The sequence below is a fragment of the Barbus barbus genome, assembly GCF_936440315.1.
Source record: "Barbus barbus genome assembly, chromosome: 9".
Classification (NCBI taxonomy): domain Eukaryota; kingdom Metazoa; phylum Chordata; class Actinopteri; order Cypriniformes; family Cyprinidae; genus Barbus; species Barbus barbus.
In genome coordinates this window covers 28150668-28171194 of record NC_136737.1, presented here as the reverse complement: position 1 = coordinate 28171194, position 20527 = coordinate 28150668, and the positions used below count along the sequence as shown (strand labels likewise).

General features: G+C 38.6%; 1 protein-coding gene across 2 annotated transcripts in view; it reads right to left on the bottom strand.

Moving 5' to 3' along the window:
• The window catches only part of LOC306875573 (phospholipid-transporting ATPase IF-like), a 53614-nt gene that overhangs the window by 3073 nt on the left and 30014 nt on the right, over positions 1–20527 (bottom strand). The window contains exons 19-29 of one of the 2 annotated variants that reach the window (XM_079426246.1): positions 20077–20280; positions 16832–16985; positions 16588–16690; positions 16368–16513; positions 16230–16289; positions 14999–15126; positions 13881–14019; positions 13102–13167; positions 12918–13021; positions 11642–11807; positions 2891–3024 (exon numbers count right to left, since the gene is read on the bottom strand). In XM_079426246.1, coding sequence (XP_079282372.1) covers positions 2891–3024; positions 11642–11807; positions 12918–13021; positions 13102–13167; positions 13881–14019; positions 14999–15126; positions 16230–16289; positions 16368–16513; positions 16588–16690; positions 16832–16985; positions 20077–20280 — 1404 coding nt within the window. Of the gene's footprint in view, positions 1–789; positions 3025–11641; positions 11808–12917; positions 13022–13101; positions 13168–13880; positions 14020–14998; positions 15127–16229; positions 16290–16367; positions 16514–16587; positions 16691–16831; positions 16986–20076; positions 20281–20527 lie in introns of those variants that run through there. The other variant, XM_079426245.1, reaches the window with a different exon arrangement.

Here is a 20527-nt window from a genome sequence, read left to right as displayed (position 1 = left end):
CAGTGGTTCTCAACTGGTTTTGCTTTAGGCCCCATTAAATGCGTTGACCCAGTGTACCAAGTAACAAAATCATCCGTAAGTACATGAAAAAATGGGAAAGGTGAAAGAAACACTAATAAACTGCTTGTGTTGAGGATGTGGGCATGTTGGCATCTGCATAATGTAACTTGCCAAACCAATGTAAAGTGTCATACAACAAAATATGTATGTGTGTTTTTTTAGGGGCCAAGCACCGAATGTACAGTGACACCTATTGTATCTGTTAGTTGTCTTAGTTATGAAATTTGGCACTGATAGAGGACAGTCTCAACATAAACAGTTTATATCATAAACATGCTATGGTTAATGCAAATAACATTTGAACCTTGAAGTTTAGAGGCAAAATTATTTTTGCCTGTTATTCATTGGCTCATGTTGACTCAAATGGACATCAAAATTAAAGTTTCTAGGTGTCAAGATTTTTCAGTTTTTCAATTTTTGAATTATTTGAAAAACCTACTTTCGAACTCATCCTTGTCTGATTTTCACCAAAATTGGCTTAGGTCATGCTGGCAAAAAGTTATTAAAAGCTTTTTGATGAACCAAATCGTTTTCAAATAACATGCAAACAAATTTGACGAAGATCACACCAAATTGGACATGAGGCTATATCTTACATGACATTTTAGCATATTCAAATAAAACTTGGTTCATGTCATCATAAGCATCCCCTGAGGCTACATGCAGTTTTGGCATAGCACCACCTACTGGACAGGAGATTTGAAAAATGGCTATTTTTTCTTTGTTTTTAAATTAGTTTATCGTCACAAAACTTGGTGTGTCATCAGGACCAAAATATCAGCACAGTGCCACCTTCTGGTCAAAACTTGGTCAAAAAAATGCTAATAGCTTTTGATTAATTTTGCCTATTTAATGAAAACGGTTCTTGGATCATCCCAAGAGCATCGATACCATTCATGCCATATTCGGTCATACTTGCAATCTGCCAATTTGAATTTCTTTGAAAACCTACTTTTTCGAACTCTTCCTAGATTTTTACCACAATTGACTTCCATTCATGCTGACAAAAAAGTGATCAAAAGCTTTTCGATAGACCAAATAGTTCTCGAATAATGCATAATTGATTGTTAGCATGACGCCAAGCTGCTTCTGAGGCTGCAACTTTGACATATTGACACCAAACTTTTTGTGTGTCATTGTCACCTCACACTGACAACAACATAAGTAGATAACAGTGCCAACTATTGGTCAAAAGTGATAAGCAATTGAATCGTATTACTAGTGACTATCTCTTGATTTTATTTATTGTATTTTTTGACTAAAATAATTTTAAAATGTTGTAGACATTGTTCCTTCTTTGTGCTTGGCTCCTTAACTGCTGCTTGCAGCTATATGTTAATATTATTATTATAAATGTTTGGCATTTAACGCAACACGACTGCATAGGGAATCGGTAGGAAGCAACGTGGGAGAGAAAGCGAGATGTGGATTACGAGGCGGGACACGAATTTAGGTTGCCTACATGTAGGAATGCTGCTCACAAATCCATTGGCTCTAATATAGGATCAGGATATGAGGATCTTTTGACCCTCTTTTATTTATTTTTTTTTATTTAAACATAGTGAGACTAATTTTTGGCCCATGACCCACCAGCTGAGAACCACTGATCTGAAGATGTATGGAAGAAAAGCAGTACAGATCATTAATAAATGCAACAACATATAATCGTTCAGATGTTTCATTTGAGAGACACGAAAACGGTAAACGAACAGCGATAAAGCGCAGTAAAGTGCCTAGTAATAGTCTAGGAGGACGCACACACTCTCTGGCATTCGTCCACCACTTTACACACTAAATATGAAACGCTGCTATCATGCAGTTAGACACATTGAGGCTTCAAGTTTAACGTAACAAAAAAAGACGATCAAAAACAACTCAAGAATCCTCTTGGAGACTACAGTTAACAGTGTCTCACGCAATCATGATGTGGTCCCTTGTTGAGTTTTTCTTTGCGATAAATGAACCGATCACAGCAGTGGTACCTGTTGACCGTGGCTACCATTGGCCAGCCAGAGCAGAGTACCCTGCGCATCGATGGCAGTGTTCTAGCCGTTATACTGGAACAGGAATCTTATATTTAGCGAAACTCATCTCACCACTGCGAAGTAGTTTCGGAAGCGCCGTGCTTCCCAAAGTGCAGATACAGACAGTCAAAACGATTACGCGAAAAGCTGAGGCTTAGGAGAGCATTACGTTCACATGCCATCACAAATCCCTCCACGGAGGGGCATACACGCAAGGCAAAGACTACGACGCAGATTCAAACACTTGAACAGGGATGCAACGTCTCAGAACATGTAATGACAGGATGATCCATGGATCAAGTCATATAGTCCAACAAGTACTTGCAAAAATTGGTGCTACAAATGTTAGCCTTGCTAATAACTGGGTGTGATGTCTGAGAACGAGGATGACGAGACCGCTTCGGCGATTATGGACTCGTATGGAGGCACAAGATCTTCAGCAGAGAATATTTATCTGCCACATAGAGATAAGACACGAAAGCGACACCAGCGTACCTTGAAAGAAGGTGAAGACGATGAAAGACGAAGACAATGGGTTGGAAGGGCAGACTTAATGTAACTTTTCAACGTTTCCTTGTATACGTACATACCTGGAGCATCCCAGGCGATGAAGCTCGCTTGAACTTCTAACTAATCTGTGTTACATTAAAGGCAAATGAATGCACCCGTTTCTGTCTTAAATTCTACATTGTAACCATTAGGGAATGCTTTGAGTGCGCTGGCGGTCCTCACTCGCCCAGGGCTCATCGTGCTCCAGCTTGTAGGAGATGTGCTTACAGCAGAGGCTAGAGAGAGAGAGGTCGCACCTGGTGGCTCGAGCGGGGTCGCAGCGGCCCATCATTCGCTCCACCAGCCGGCCCAGCCGTGAGCAGGCGTTTTGCCCCTCTGAGAAACAGCACATGGAGTCCATGCATCCGATGCCCTGGTAGGCCTCAATAAACTGGAAAAAGAAAAAGAGTGGTCAACCAGAACATGAAAGAGATGAAACCAGTTGGTTCCCAACAAACATATTTGCACTGATTTAATGTCCGTAATTGGCAATGACTAGATATCTTAATATTTTGTCATACTGAATATTCTTTACACATCAGCTTTAAAATGCAGAATTTGTCCTGCATTTTACAAAAGCACTTCCACAAATTTGGGCTTGAAACCGGAAGGGGTTTAAAAGGAAGATGTAAACTCACACTTTTGAAAAAAGTCAGAATTAGTACTTATAATTCTAGAACTACTAGAATTAGAACTAGATTAATTAATTAGTTACAATTACCTTTTTTAATTCAGTGGCAGAAACAAGCTTCCGTATATTTCTGTCTATTGCTTTAAACAAAAAGTAATAGTACATTTGTACCCGATTTGAGAAAAGGGTGTATTTAAGTAACACCAGAACAGAGCATCTGGTCATACCAATAATGAAAGACATAGTTTGAACACTGAACTCAAATGTTAAATGCAGTGCATGATTTTAAACTTAAAAGATGAGAGGTCTGAGATGGGATGATGAATGACCAAAAAAGTAATACATTAGAGTGATAAATGATACCATCTCATCAGAACCACAGACATCCTTGGCCTCAACAGAAATTACAGTTCTCTTTAACTCAATACTCAATTACTAACATGACGCTAAAGACCTGCATGTTAAATTACAGCCTGAGTGCTCCAAGAAAACTTTATTCAAATCAGATACCCAATCAGATGCTCTCAAAATCAACCAAAGAGGAAAAAGAGTGCATGCAGCCAGAACTAAGGAAGTCAATTCTTTGATCTCTCTCAAGCAACCTGACTAGGCATTATGCAAACTACCAATATTAACATTAAATCCCTCCGGACTCACTTCAGCATGCCTTGCAGAATTACTACACAGTCTTGAAACAAATGTATTTGTTGACTGATGCATTATTGAGGACTTTAGGCTCATGTACACTTTGCTCTTCATCTACAATAAATGACGCTTGACAATTGTCCTAATACTAGCATCCAAAATTATAATATCAGATAATCTCCAACACATTCGGTGACCACAGAAATACAGTCCATGTATATATGATGTTCCTTGTTAACCTGAGTTTGACCATTTGCTGGGTTAAAGATTTAGCTATTACTACATGGACCTTGGCAGTTCTGCTAAAAAAAAAAAAAAAAATCTATATTAGCAGGAACTTTCGGAAAGATTAAATGCCGCATGACTTCAACCGTGTCCTGTAGCTGTAAATAAAGAGGCAGTTCAAGCGAAACATGCAGGTCTAATCAAAAGCAGAACCTGTGCAGTAATTGCTGGAGGCTATGACTAACCGCCAAATGACAAATGATGCTGCTGTCATTTCATCTCAAATAAATGTGCTGGCTATTAATAAATCACATTTACCGGTTTAATATCTGTAGAGGTAGGAGAGTCACATGAGTAACTGTTCAAGAGCTCATTTAATGGAGCGAATGGTTGAGTTCTGAGTCTCCACCGAAGTTAAACTGAACGGTAAACACCTGAATTAGGAAAACTGTTTTTAAACAGACCTAACAAACCAAACTTTGGTTTTCAGTAAATCTCCTAAAATTGTTTAGTGAGTACTACACAGTGAGTACTAGTGAGTACTGAATACAGGAGTCTCTCCTGAACTCATAATTGTTGACATAACATTTAGGAATCTTGGGGCTGTGAACAAAAGGCATGAAGGCCAACAGTTAGTAAATTAGTTTGGCGTCCAAAAAAATATGACAATTCATTAGGGCTGCAACATCTAATCGATAAAATCGAAAACAAAAATAAACCAGCAAATTTGATTATTGACTTTTCAGGTCTCTGTGCTGCACTGTATTAAGGACACTTAATTTTTAATAATAAATTAAAAATGTTAATTATGTTTGGATTTTCATCCGATTAATCGAAGTAGTAAATAAAAAGATCAACTTATTTTCAAAATTAGTGTTAGTTTGCAGCCCAGCAAACTAGCAAATTAAGCACTCGGGAACGGAGAGAAAACCATATCTGCCTGCAGCGTGTACATGGCCACAGTATGACAAAAACATGCTATTATATTATAAACAAAGACCAGCAGCATAAAAGTTACTAACAACCATTATTGAATCACACATAACTGTCAGTAACTGTTCATTCATGATAGAAAAAGAGCAGCACATTCAATCAATGATTTATAAGGCTGATGAAAATACAAATAAATGTTTGTAAAATTAAATACAAACACAATTGATTATGGGAAAAAAACAATAAATAAGGATGATTAAGACATGCAGACATATAAGGCACTTGAGGCGGAGATTAGATTAGACCAGCAGAGCCTCAAGCGAATAGATGGTCATGTAACGGACAAAGATCAAAGACTCATGCCACTCAGAGCAGCCCTCGCTCCTGGTTACATCACAGGGAGAGCTAGTGGCACATGACAGGATGACTGGGCCATGGCGGTCACATACTGTACACACACAGACGGAGGCCTGATGGGGGTAGAGTACTACCTAGGGGAAGGGTGGGGCTGCACCAGAGGTGGAGGAAAAGCAGCGATCAGTGGCCGATTGTCCTCCCCTCTGCTCCCGATTTCAGCAGTGTCATATTCTGAGCTGACTGAAACCTTATCCGCTTCCATCTGGAAGGACAAAACAGCGCAGTAAGTCTCCCAAACGGATGAAAACAGAAGGTGAATGAGCATGAAACTGTCCCATGTCCACTGCGAGGAAACACTCCTTCTGAACTTGAAGGCTCTGTTCCAAAACCTAGGGAGCTGCCTATGTAGACAGTATTTTAAGGCATCTTGGACACTATCCAGATGTGAAGTCTGTTCCAAAAAGCTTAAGAAACTTTTGGCCAAATTAAAGCAGGCGTCACTTATCTTTCGCAGAGCTAGCTAATTATTAGCGTTATAGAAAAATGGTTGAGTACACACCACCAGAATGAGTGCCTCATCCAATTTGAATGTTTGTTTTGCTTTGTTTCCAAATTAAGAATTTCTTACAAAACGAAGGTCAATGTCGAACCAAGACACTTGTTATTGGTTGGTTGCAGCAAATTTGTGCGTCAAAGCTCACCAAACGTGAACCCGGGATTTTTTTCTACATCACTGGAAATCCATCGGGCAACTGCTTTCAAAATGGACTTCAAAAATTCAACTGTAACATTAAACAAACTTTGGTTTTTAATAAGAGCTTTAGTGTGAAAATGTAAATATATTTCTAAATATAGCTGCAATGAAGAGTCTTTCTTGAACTCACAATGGCTGACATAATATCAACATTTTGGCAGCTTGTGGCTTGTAAATCAAACACGGAGGCCAACAGTTGAATTCTAAAATAAGATTTTGGTCCGGATGTTGCCTTCGAAGGTAGAACAGGAAGCAGACATGAAAATAGGTCACTAGGTTTTGGAACAAAGCAGAAGAGTTAAAAAAATTCATAGTAGGTTGCACCGATAGACGATAGTATCGTGTATTGACGATAGTCTGAGATATAGCCTGTGGCTGATGTTATTATTATTACTATTATATTTAGGCTAGTAATACTATCTAATTAATATTTAGCCTTATTTGTTCCATTATATTTTTTTTCCGCGTTTTTACAGTGTTGCGAGTTATAACCAATCGCACACAATTATGTTGGGCTTATGAACGCAATAGCCAATCAGAGGCGTTCAGATGAGTCATCGCTGAAACAGCTGAGTTTTGTTGTTCAGCGCACGCTCACTCGCGAATTCTCTGATAAACAACGAAGTGCATATGTACGTGCAATGTAAGCATAAGAAATGTATTGATACCATGTAGATGGCTTCACTGATTATAAAGTGCATAATACTCACACCAGACTGAAGCCAATTATGATGTTCTTTGGTAATATAAATGTTCTTTGCTCGTTTTCTGTAACTGCTATTTGAATAACTGAGGAAATGTAAGCCTTATGATTAGTAACTTACAATGTTTCTATTAAATTGTTATCATGTTAAATACAAATTCAGTTTTAGCCTTACGCTTTAGGTAGTTCACTCTCCAGAAATTAAACTAAGCAAATGAATAAATAAATTAGCACGATGATATCGTGTATCGGCGATCTCAGAGGTTGTCGAGAGGATGATAATAAAATTGAACATATTGCTAATTCATAGAAATTTTTTTTGCCGAATTTCCACAAAGTTAAACTCAGATTTTAAGGGGATATTTCACCCAAGAATGAAAATTCTGTCATTAATTACTCACCCTCATGTTGTTCCAAACCCATAAGACCTTCGTTCATCTTCGGAACACAAATTAAGATATTTTTGATGAAATCCGAGAGTTCTCTGATCCTCCATAGACAGCAAGGGTCCTAACACGATCAAGGCTCAGAAACGTAGCAAGGACATCGGTAAAATAATCCATGTAACATCAGGGGTTCAACCGTAATTTTACAAAGCTACGAGAATATTTGTGCGCGCAAAAGTAAAAAAACAAAAACACTTTATTGAAATTCGTCTCCTCTGCGTCACCCTATAGCGCCATTTTGGAGAATATCCGCTGGACAGAAACTACGTACGCTCTTCTGTGTTAGCCGCATACTGACACAGAAGAGCGTACGCAGTTTCCATCCAGCGGATATTCTCCAAATGGCGTTACGCTGACGTAGAGGAGATGAACTGTTGAATACAATCGTTATTTTTGTTTTCTTTGAATACAAAAAGTATTCTCGTAGCTTTGTAAAATTACGGTTGAACCCCTGATATCACATGGAATATTTTAACGATGTCCTTGCTACGTTTCTGGACCTTGATTGTGTTAGGACCCTATGTCTATGGGAGGGTCAGTGAACTCTCGGATTTCATCAAACATATCTTAATTTGTGTTCTGAAGATGAACGGAGGTCTCATGGGTTTGAAACGACATAAGGGTGAGTAATTAATGACAGAATTTTCATTTTTGTGTGAACTATCCCTCTAAGTAAGCATTTTTACTGATGTCTCGCTGGAGCTGGACTGGAGATCATTTTCTCTGCTCGTTGGTAGAGACTAAAAATAATCGTTTTGGGAACATGCGGTCCGGGTAAACATTTTTCAAAAAAAAAACATTAAAAAGCTTCCAAACATTACAAAAAGCATCTCTCAATGAGGCTGTGAGCTCAAGCACATGCTGTACGAGGATGCATCTCCAAACAGCCACGTCTGCTTTAGATCTGACCTACACAATCATGCACATGCAGGTACGGGTTACGCATGCAGGTGAATTGTTAAAGCACATGAGTTGCTTATCTCGCTCCTCCCCCTCTGTTAGTTTTTCCTCCGCATGCAGTGTGAGGATGTCTCTCCTACTCTACCTAATCTTGCCCAGCTGATTCTTGGCTCTGGACAGAGGCTGAAGTGCGATGAAGTCATCACCTATAGCCACACGGTTGGTGTACATCTACAGAACACACAGAGGGGCAGTAAAGAGGAGGAAAAGTCACATGAGCAGTTATACACACTCCCACACACTGTCCACCACAACCCACTCACCACACACACATTCAGAAATGACAGAGACAGGAAACAGGAAACAAACAGCAGACGCAGAGAGAAAGCACTTTGAAACTATCGAGTGTCATCCGCAGGGCAGCAGGTGCTGACGCCACAGAACCGTACTGCAGCAACTTCAGTTACTGCCTCGCTTAGGCATGTAGAAATAAATGGGAGTATAAGGATTAAAAGAGTACAAAATGAAGAAAATGTGGGTTTTAACTCTCCTGCGAAAAAAGCTGAGTGATAGATGCGAGTAATGAATTTGAAAGAGGTTAGAGTTGGCAGCCTCGTGTTCGAATCCCAGCTCATCGTTCTCTCCTTCTCCCACTGTTTTGCCACACCTTGAACTATCCTATCCAAATAAAAGGCGCAAACGTACAAAAATGAACCCTAAAAAATTGGATAAGATAGTAAATATTGGATATTTGGCTTAATATATTGGCTTAATTACTCAGTCCTATGCAAGAAAAGGCCCTTTCGCACCACAGGAACCTTTTTATAGTACCCAAACTAATTGTGGAACTACCCACTTTTTGGCTGTTCGCACCGCGGGAACTAGAAACGGTTTTAGTTCCAGGAACTCCGTTTGGAGGAACTAAATTAGCCCCTACTTCAGAGTAGGGTCTAAAACAGTTCCATAGGAACTATCGAAAGTGTACGCCGATTCGCTAAATGCGTACGAAAACGCCCTCACCCGCCATGATTTAAAACACCGTGTAAACACATACTGTGTAAACATTCCATGTCCATTATTGTGATACCCGCGAGACACAAACAAAAACACAGCTCCGATCACAGCCTCCTCCATCCTCCTGTTGTTAACGTCATTGTTCTTTGTTTTCGTTGTTGTACAAATGATGTTGCTGTCGACCGTCTTACATCACTTCCTAGTACCCACTGTCGGTGCGAATGCAACCCTTTAAATGGTACTGGGAAATAGTTCACGCAAAATCGTCCCAGTACTTTAGTACTGTACTTTTACTTTCTGGAACTAAAGCGCTGCGAAAGGGGCTACAGTAACATAACAGAAACCAGAAACTATCAACCACCCACAACCCAAATTATTAACTTCTAGCAAAATGTCTCTTTACAAAAGTGAAAACTGGTAGCGTTTTTAGTTTTAGTGTTTGTCATTTAATGTTTCGCATACCAACAGAAATGTCAGTGAATAATCAGGGAGTTTACGGTTTGTAAGTGCCTGATATACTTCAAGTGCAATCAAAGAATGAACGGGCGTAGCATATTTTCTAACAAAGGGTACGTTTACATGACTACAATGTACTAAAATAGTAAGTTTTTCCTTTGAACTTACAAAAAGTTTTGCGTAGACGACAATGTTGTCAAAACCCACTTTTGCACAGATCCGCGAAAACAACTAAAAATCCTGTATTATTCATGCCAGACCATTAGATGGCGATGCCACTTTGTAAATATACCTTCACACCTGTTCACATAACCATGGAACGATCATATGAAATGCACCATGCCAACATTTCACAAATTGTTGTTTCTTTTTAAGTTTATACAGTGATGCTAACATTATCGTTTTTAAAAATGTGCACTTTTAAAAGTTTGCGCTCACTAAATAGGGGCTTTCGCACCATGTAGTTCTAGGAACTAGCTAGCAGGGTCATTCCTTGAGAACCAATTTCTCCCTTGGGCTTTCTTGGTTGCATTCGCACCGGTAGCAGGAATGTGACGTCTCTGATTTGTGTCATGGATTTCATGTTAACGGACATGGAATGTAAACACACAATTTACGCGATTAAATGAGCGTTAAAATCTGACTAAATCTCGTATGACAACTTGCAGTGTTAAGCCTTGCATCAAGGCTGAGAAAAGAACACAACACTGCAGACAACAGGTAAATGCCATTATCACTGTTTTCCATGTTCGAGAAGTAAATATTTTTACAGTGCTTTTTAAAAATGCGTTTCGTCTGCGTTTGGCCAGTCCGTACACTAACATCGTAGGTAGTTCCTATAGAACTGTTTTAGACCCTACTCTGAAGGAGGAGCTAATTTAGTTTCCCCAAACAGAGTTCCTAGAACTAAATCCATTCCTAGTTCCTGCGGTGCGAACACGCGAGAAAGCGGGAACTTCAGCCAATAGTTCTAGGAACTACAGAAAGGTTCCTCTGGTGCGAAAGCCCCTAATGAACAGCCAAACCGCAAACAGTTCGAAGCGGTGTCGAAAAACCTGGCCAAAACAAAGATGTTTGACTTTGAATTTTTGGTTCGAAAAAACCTGTTTCTAGAACATTTTTGGTGCCTTTTAAACACCATCACGCCGCTAACTGGTTCATGATCATAGCATAACAGATGAGTGTCCTCTTTGACATGGAAATCTTTTAAGGATAATTTATTTCAGACTGTCGAAGGTTAGACACGAGTAAAACCATGAATGTACTTGAGTGTCGAATTGTAGAGCTGGCGCAAACATATCGACATCGATATGATCAGATGTTCACAAACCATCGTACAGCTATTCCAAACTTTCATTTACCCCTGAGTGAAAAACCTCACTAAAAGTATACCAAACTAAGTAGACCAAGTAGAACTCTTGTAGGCTACAAACCATTGTTATAATTAACTATGTGAATCTTTTAACTTTTTTAAATAAAAGGTGCTCTATTGAAAATGAGAGAATCATGAACCATCAATGGAATTGGTGTGGACTACTGAAAAGTTTAGTACTGTGGCAATAGTAATCTTACTCAAATGAGAAATTATGATGTTTAACACCCTGCCAGTCAGGACTATTTTCCAAATATTCACACAAATACCTATTAACAGGAAGTAACCATTAAGATAAGCAAGCCATCATGAAGCTATAACCTGCCATTATCTATTTTCATAATTCAACCAGACAAAATACACTACGTTTCCAGACATAAGTGTCCACTGCAGTAGATTTTTAATATTGCGATGAATGCTGGTGCTGTACTGATGTGTCTGAGTGAGTTTAAGTGAAGTTGAGCTGCTGGTGAGAAGTCATGCGGTGACGTGTGCCACATGCTGTAGTACTTCATCAGTGTTATCTTTGAAAGCACAAACTTTTGCGCTTGTGGGGGAAATCTGATGCTCACCTGAGATTTCTGCGTGCTGGTCGGCTGCAGGTGCCTGTAGAAGACTTTCTTGATGACATCTGGAAACAGGCAGGTGATGACGATGATGAAGATGGCAAACCAGGCCGAGCCGCTGGACAGCAGCTGAACAAAAACGAAGTACATGTCCTGCGTGTGAAGAAACGGCCTAATGGAGAGGAAAAACTTCAATTAGACTGCAATTAGTTGAAATCAACAAGCGTTTGATAATGCTGTCAAATATCTAACTAATGAGCAAACGGGAACTGTTTCAGAGCCAAATATAGAGCACAGCATCTTGACAGTATTCCAGAGGATGTCGCTACTGGACATGTGAGAACAGGCCAAAGTGCAAACTGTTATCACCAGCAAATCAACAATTCAATACAAACTATTTAGAAAGGAAAATAACCAATTTAGTCCTTGTACTTGACTTACACTTTCTCAAACAGGACAGATAAAAAATAAAAATAAAAGAATTTTGACAATTTATCACACTCATTTTGTGACTTGTGTCATTCTTGATTACTGGACAAGGATTTGAAGTAAATAAAAAAATAAAATAATCACTTCCAGCAAGATTTTAGAGTAGGACTACAAAAATGCTGAAATTTCATGCGTTGACATGCATTAATCATGCATTTAAAACTGCGTGAAAGTTACGAGTACTGTAGTAAAAAAAAAACAAAATAACAAGTGGACCGAATCACGGAATCCAGTCAAAAAAACCAACAACAAAACCGGAATTTACTGTATAACGCGTAATGTTGTGAAATTTGCCAAATTGTGGATGAATAAATCAATAGAAAGTCAGTACACTTACATCAAAATGCAATAATGAACTAGTTTCTGTGAATATTAAACTGCAAAAATACTATTTAAATATGAATTAAATATGAATTCTGCATGTCTGTGTGAAAATGATTTTAAGGAACAATTGCACAAATATAATTATAAATTAAGCGTTTTTTTATAGAAAATAAATTAATTAAAGGTGCTTTTATCAAAATTTAATTAAACAATTAATTTGTTTATTTTTTAATTAATTAAAAATGTTTTTTCATAAATTTCAAATATCATAAAATTTCATTTAAGCTTGTCAGTGATCTACAGCTCTGTGTAAAACTCATATTTGCTGACCACTAATCTGAATAATGTGAAAGACACATTCCTCTAAAACAGACCCATAATGCCTATGATTGTGGGAAAGCATGATTTCTTTAAAGTTCAAATTGAATTTTTCTGAAGGCACTATGGGAAAACACATGCAATACAGTACCAGATGATGCCGCCATAAAACAAGGAGAAGATGAAGTAGAAGGCGATGGAGCCCCATGTGACAAAGTGATTCATCCACGTCCAGAAATGTGTCTCTAAGGCCAGCTGTGGAGACAATGAAGCTGATAAATGAAGCTCACCTGTTATTTAAAAAGCACACGTGTTGCATTTCAGTACGCACTCACCTTCAGCGTAACCGTAATAACCATCACAGTGAATACTAAAGTGCCAAACGTCCAGTTTCCAAACATCTGCAAGAAACAAACACGATTGTATGAAAAGATTTCAAATTCACACATCAGGCTGTTGAACTAAACATCTAGAGGCTTTCAATTCATCCAAAATAAACAATGCCGAACCGCTTTACATCAGAGAGTAATTCCGGCAATTCGGAAGCCATTCGCTGTCATGCAAAGTGCCAGGGAGCGCATCCAAATCTTGTCGTAACTCAGCCCCATAATTGAGGATGGCAGAGTATCAAAAGAATCGAGATCAGAGCCGCTAAATCAAACCACATAGACAGCTGCTCATTAGAAAAGACAAATGCATCAACTGGAATCTAGTCAACTCTTACCAGTTGCCTGTTAGCTCGCAAAATCTGAGAGCATGCACAGCAGGAAAGAGAAAGAGAGAAGCAGAAAAAGTGAGAGAATATGGATAAGTAGTAAAAGCCAACAGTACGGTACAAATGTGCCAGATAACGATGTAATTAGTTGGAGGATTGATGCTTTGTGTCTGTAAGCTGGAGTTAATCAATAGTCACTAAGGCTAAGTAACAGTTATTAATGTCTAACCAAGTGCATTCATTACCTAAAGCGCTTCTAGCTAAATAATTCAGATAACATCTCTTGAGATCTATACAGAACGCTTTGTGGAGGATGTCAAAGACGACTGTCATGCCACAGACACACATGAGCTTGAATGATGGAAGAGCGAGGTGAAGCCGAGAGACGCTGGCGCTGACCTGTCCGTTTCCCATCAGCGTGGTGTCTTCTCCCATCAGGATGTAGGAGCCGAAGAAGAAGACGAAGGCGTGGCAGAAGCCCAGGAAGGTCCAGTACAAAAAGGTTTTGAAGGACAGCATGGAATTTTTACTGATGTCTCTGATGAAGGGAAAGAATATTACTTCTTGATTCGGGGGGAAAATAAAAACATCAAAACAGACTCAAATTCCCATTACAACCAATTTTAAATTAAAGCTGACCCCATTTCATTTGGAAATAGAGAAAATGTGTATATTTTTCTAATTTTTTCCAGCGCTTAATCTTTAATGTAATCTAAAACTATTAAAATAGTTTAAAATAATTGAAAAAAAGCTTAAAAAAAGAGAAATATTGGAATACAAAATGCAAAAAGTACCAAACAGTGTTATTTTAGTATGATTGGTAAACTATTATAGTTTTTTGTTAATATTTAGTATTGCATCTTATTTTTGTATTCTGTTATATTTTAATTTGAAAGTTTTTGTAATTTTGTTGTGCATTTTAGTCATTTGTATTAGTTTTAGTTTGCTTTTAAACATGCCTACATAGTTTTTTATTTAGTTTTAGTTATTTTAGTACTTCAACAAACTAAATGAAAATAAAAATAGCTGAAAATATATATATGTTAATGTTTATTTAATTTTATAATAACCTGGAACTAAACTGACTACAACTAAAATAAAAATGAATTTAAAAGAAATAGTATTTTAAAAAAGAACAACGATTCATAGTGACATGCTGAAATATTGACTTAATTTAAACACGGTCACTTAACAAAAAACAAATCAAAAAGAGAACACTGGAAATGGCCTGAGAGACAAAGTTTAACCTTATGATTTTAGAATTTTATGCACTTTATTTTATAACTATTTTTGTTTTTTTGCAATTAAACACACAGGATGGTTTGGTTTGATTTAATTATATCCACTGTGGCATTTTTTTTTTTTTATCTGATGTTCACTAATCTTTTCCCTCAAATAAAAAAAAACAACTAATTTATTTATTCAGCCCTGTGGACAGCCCTAGTTGAGGCTGGTAGTGTGTGCTCTGGAGGGGTCTCTAGGATCAGGTCTAGGAAGCTCTTCTCATGATGGTGTACCTGTAAAGTGCTGGTTTGCTCTGCAGAACATGTGGATGCACCAGCTGCTCAAACAGACTATATACCAGTATGGGCAGAGAGGTGAAGCAGATATTATACAGCGTCAGATACACGCTGTCATAAAGAGTCTGCAAAGCACAAGACATCATGTTAAACACCCGCACTAAAATCAAACAGGGTTTTGAGAAATCACACATTGATCACACACGCTGTCAAAGGTCACCAACTTCAGCTGATTTCTAAAAACATGCAACAGCAAATATCTAACAACTGGAAAATTAGACTGGAAAACCTCAGTACATAGTCAGAGCAAAATCATTATGTGTATTGTAATGACAATAACTCTATTGGTCAACACTTGACCAACTTGAACCTGTTCCAAAACCTTTTTCCACTCTCACATGAAATTTACAATACCATGGATTTCTACTGAAGTAACTGGATTTCAAAAATCTGATGAACAACAATTCCTACGAGCCATAGGTGGTCCCTACTCTATGATATTCTGGTTTCGACATATGAATTAGGTCCTTTCTCCAATGCCACCAATTGATCATTTTGAGTCAAGATTGCTTAAACATTTTCTGTAGATCGAACAGTACTAGCAACACCAATGTCAAGGGTTTGATTCCTAAGGAATACATAAAAAAAAGCTTAATGCAGTGCAAGTAGCTTTGGATAAAAGCATCTGCCAAATACATACGCGTAAATGTAAACGTAAAATAACAATACTAAAGGCCATTGCACACGGAGTCTGAAATTTTCGTATGTTAAAAAATAAATATGTCCTCATGTTGTGTCAATAACGTTTACATACTGCCTCCGAAAGTTTCGTCCGTCATAAAAAACTCGGATCAGGTTCGATCTTCTGCGTTTTCGCATACGTAGCAAGCATTTTGATAGGAAAGGTATAACGAATACGAATTTTTTTTTTTTTTAAACGCATACGAAAATTTCAGACTCAATGTGCACGGACCTTTAGGCTTCAGAGTTTAAATCACTAACCCTACATATTAGCAGTACTAATAGTGACTTAGTAAAGGTGAGGTCACATTTACCATTGTTTTGCTAAATTTTCCAGGTGAAATCCAGTCATTTCAATGGGAATCCTTGAGAACTGGTATTTCAAGCGAAGGTGAAAGATTTCGCAAGGGGTTTAAGTTGGTCACACAGATTCGCAGTGTTAACCAACAGAAAATGACATAAAATGATGCCTGGGAGAAACACTTACTTGCTGTGAGAACAAACAGAAGAACTGGTATAAAAACTGGGGAGTGATAAAGCACACATTCTACAAGAAAACAAAACAGAGTTTTATAAAAACGCAAATCTTCAACCTGAAAGCCAAACAAAAAAGCTCCCAACATACCTTGTAGAAAAAGTATTGCACTAGGGTTGCTATTCTAATGTAGTAGAAATGGCCGTGTACAAGCAGCAATTTGGCGAGGAACTTGAACCTCGCGACTGCATAGTCGCTGTTCCTCACGGCTTGTCTTCCTTCTTTGCCCATGATTCCTGTACAGAGTTTCATTCAGTTAGCTTGATCGCAATACATTTGACTCGCAAGCCACATCTTTGAGTCCACCTACCAATACCAACATGAGCCTCCTGGATCATACTGACATCGTTGGCTCCGTCGCCGATGGCTAATGTAATGGGCTTCTCAGGAGAAGTCTTCAACAGTCTCACCACCTGCCAAACACACACCAGCGCAATGAAAACAACAGGCCAGTGTGGGGCGACTGAGCCGAAGCCGGCCATATTAGTGTGCGTGACCTCTGGCCTTTTGGGGATAGAGTGAAATGTGAACACAAGAAGGGTAAGGTGACCCACCTTGGCTTTTTGGAGAGGTGCCATTCTGCAGCAGAGCACCGCCGAGCAGTTCTTACACACATCCATGAAGAGTTTCTCATGCTCCCGCAGAGCCAGAGACAGACTGGCCCCGTCCACCACCAGCCCGTGCTGGATCACATGATCCTCCTTGATCCTGCACAGACCCATCTCAAACAATTAGTGCTACAAATTTAGGGCCATATTTACTTACAGCTTGGCGTTAAAATAGTATTGTCAGGATTTACTAAAGATGCACAGTGAAGAATTAGCGCGGAAAAGGCGTGGACAGTTATTTTTGCGCCTGACCTTATTGAATATTGAACATTTGTAGGAGTTTCCCTTTCAGACGCAAAATTTATGGGAGGAGATTATTAAAATCACGCAATGTGATTTACTAACGTTTGTGCTCGTCAAATTACTGGTATTTGCGCAAGTATTTAATGCCCCAAAAAAGCATGTTTTAAAGGGGTCATGACATGAGAAATCACATTTGCCTTGATCTTTTGGCATATAAGAGGTCTTTGTACCATTAAAACAAGTTTCATAGCTTAAGACGTACTCATAAACAAAGCATTTATTTTATCAAGCTCCAAAAAACGACTCGTTTTGGATTCAATGGAACAAGGTGACGTCAGCTAGGCACATTCATTTGTATAAACACCGCCTTCAGAGCAACACATAGACATAGGCTCCGCCCACCAGCATTCAGTCGCTAACGGCTTGATCAATGCGAGTGTCGCATCAAAAGCAAATAGAAATTACAATCGGTGCCGCTTTCATGTCTACACTGGATATAGTATACAGATGAGCATTCACTTTACAACACAGTCCATGCGCTTGAGTCTGTCGTCAGGAGAAATCAGCGCATTGAGCATGTTAATAAATGTTAATATTCCGATGCATCCTATATTAGATGAATCAGATACAATATTTTGCCAAAAGTATTGGGTCACCCCCTTCTAATGAACATGTTTGACTACTTTAGTAATTTCCTAATGTTTAAGCATATAATGATATTCTAAAGATTTTGTGTGCTTCCAATTTTATAGCAACAGTTTGGACAGGACCCTTTTCTATTCTAACATGACAGTGCCTCTGTGCTACTGTTTGGCTAGCACTGGGGTCACTGGCACTGCTCTAAAATGGTACTGCTCTATAACTCATATCTCACTGACAGTAAACAGTTTGTACAAATTAAAAACATCAAGTCATTCTCATCCCCATTACACCACGGAGTTCCCCAAGGCTCAGTGTTAGGTCCCCTTTTGTTTATTATTTACATCCTCCCTCTTGGTAATATTTTTCGGGACTTTGGTATCTACTTTCACTGCTACGCTGACGACACTCAATTGTACATTTCCACAAAACCCAGTATTTCATCATGCCCCACTGCACTTATTGATTGTTTACAGGCCATAACATCTTGGATGACAAAGAACAAGCTCAAACTAAAACTAAAATGGCAATAAAAGTGAAGTTCTTCTCATTGGTACCAAATCTACACTCTCCAAATCCCCACCCATCAGTATAACCATTGAAGGCTGTCTGGTCCCTATCTCCTCTCAGGTCAAAATTTTAGGTGTAATACTGGACTCTACTCTCTCTTTTACTTCACATATTAACAATACAGTTCGCATAGCTTTTTTCCACTTACGTAACATTTCTAGACTCCGCCCATCACTCGCTCAGCACTCAACCCAAGTTCTTGTTCATGCCCTTGTCACCTCACGTCTCGACTACTGTAATGTCCTTCTTTTCAGTTTACCCCAAAAGCTCCTCCAACGACTTCAAAATGTCCATAACTCTGCTGCAAGAATTATTACCCACACAAAATCAATAGAACACATCACACAGATCCAACTTCACTGGCTCCCAATACTCCAAAGAATTCAATACAAACTCCTCCTCCTCACTTTTAAGGCACTTTGTCCCACATATTTGTCTGATTTGCTCCATCCATACAGTCCCTCTCGTGCCCTCCGTTCCTCTTCTTCTGGTCTCCTGTCTATTCCTTCAGTTAAAATAGTCAAAATGGGGGCTAGGGCCTTCAGTCACGCTGCCCCTGAACTCTGGAACTCATTACCCATTCATATCCGTCAGTTGGACTCTATCAACATTTTTAAATCAAAACTCAAAACTTACCTCTTTAAATCTGCTTATTCACTGTAATCCTTTCTGTTTTTATTTTTATTTTTTATTTTTTTATGTATTGGTGATTTATTGTTTGTGTTTCTGTTGTAAGGTGTCCTTGGGTGTCCTGAAAGGCGCCATTAAATAAAATGTATTATTATTATTATTATTATTATTATTATTATTATTATTATTATAAGGCACGGTTCAAAAAGACATGATTGATTCAGTCAGTGTGGAAGCCAAAAACTCATCACCAAACACCAATGACTTGTACATAAGGGTACTGTCATTTTAGACACGTCCAAAACTGTTGCAACAGAGATGGAAATACAATTGAAATACAATACATGAATTACGTTTCCATCTTTGTTGCCACAGTTTTGTTAGTCCCTTTTTCTGTTCTAAAGAAGGGGGTGTCCCAACACTTTTGTCCTTATAGTGCATGTACAAGTCATTGGTGTTTGGTGATGAGTTTTTGGCTCAAGGTCTGCATATAAAGTCACACCAGAGGAGTTCAGCTGGGATCAGGACTTGGCTTTCTGCAGACCAGTCAAGTTCTTCCACACTGACTCAATCAATCATGTCTTTTTGAACCGTGCCTTATACACAGAGGCACTGTCATGTTAGAATAGAAAAGGGTCCTGTCCAAACTATTGCTATAAAATTAGAAGCACACAATTCCCTAGAATATCATTATATGCTTTAACATTAAGATTTGTACTCATAGAAATGACTAAAGTAGTCAAACATGTTCATTAGAAGGGGGTGACCCAATACTTTGGGCAATATAGTGTATGTATGTAGCTAAACCAGACATCACTACGTGACTTCAAAGCCAAGCTTCTCTCTCTTTTCACATCTATACTTTGAACCGCATGCTGTTGCAAAACAATCAGAGCTCAGGGTGCCACCCAAAGTGCTGCTATAACCAATCAGAATTTTTTTTCCCACGATCATCGTTTTCATGATCGATCATTGCTGTCATGGCCGAGTACTCAATCGCTGTTGCACATCACTATATGGAAGGTGAAAAAATCGCTTTACACTCAGCATGAAAGAGAGTGTAAAAAGGGCTGGAAATCTCAAAGGAAGTGTGCACTGCTGTGTTGTACCTCCGGGCTAGTCTGCGGAGCTGCTCGGTGCACTCGTTGTCTGATTTCTGCTGTATGAGCTCCAGGATGTTCATGGTGCGGTGGAAGTGACCGCAGGAGAGGCTCACGCTGACCGCTGTCTCGTGCTTGTCACCGGTCAACACCCACACCTTGATTCCAGCCAATCGCAGAGCTTCGATCGTCTCCTGGACCTTGTCCTGCAGCCTAGAAACGAACACACACAGCAGGTCAGAGCATCTGGATTTCACACATTTTTTTTTTGTTTTTGTTTTAAATATGCCTATATACTTTACGTTTTAGATTAGCAGTGGCAATATATATATATATATATACACACACACATACATACATACACACAAACAGTTATTTAATATATATATATATATATATATATATATATATATATATATATATATATATATATAGCGGGATGATTGTCTGGAATTTCTTT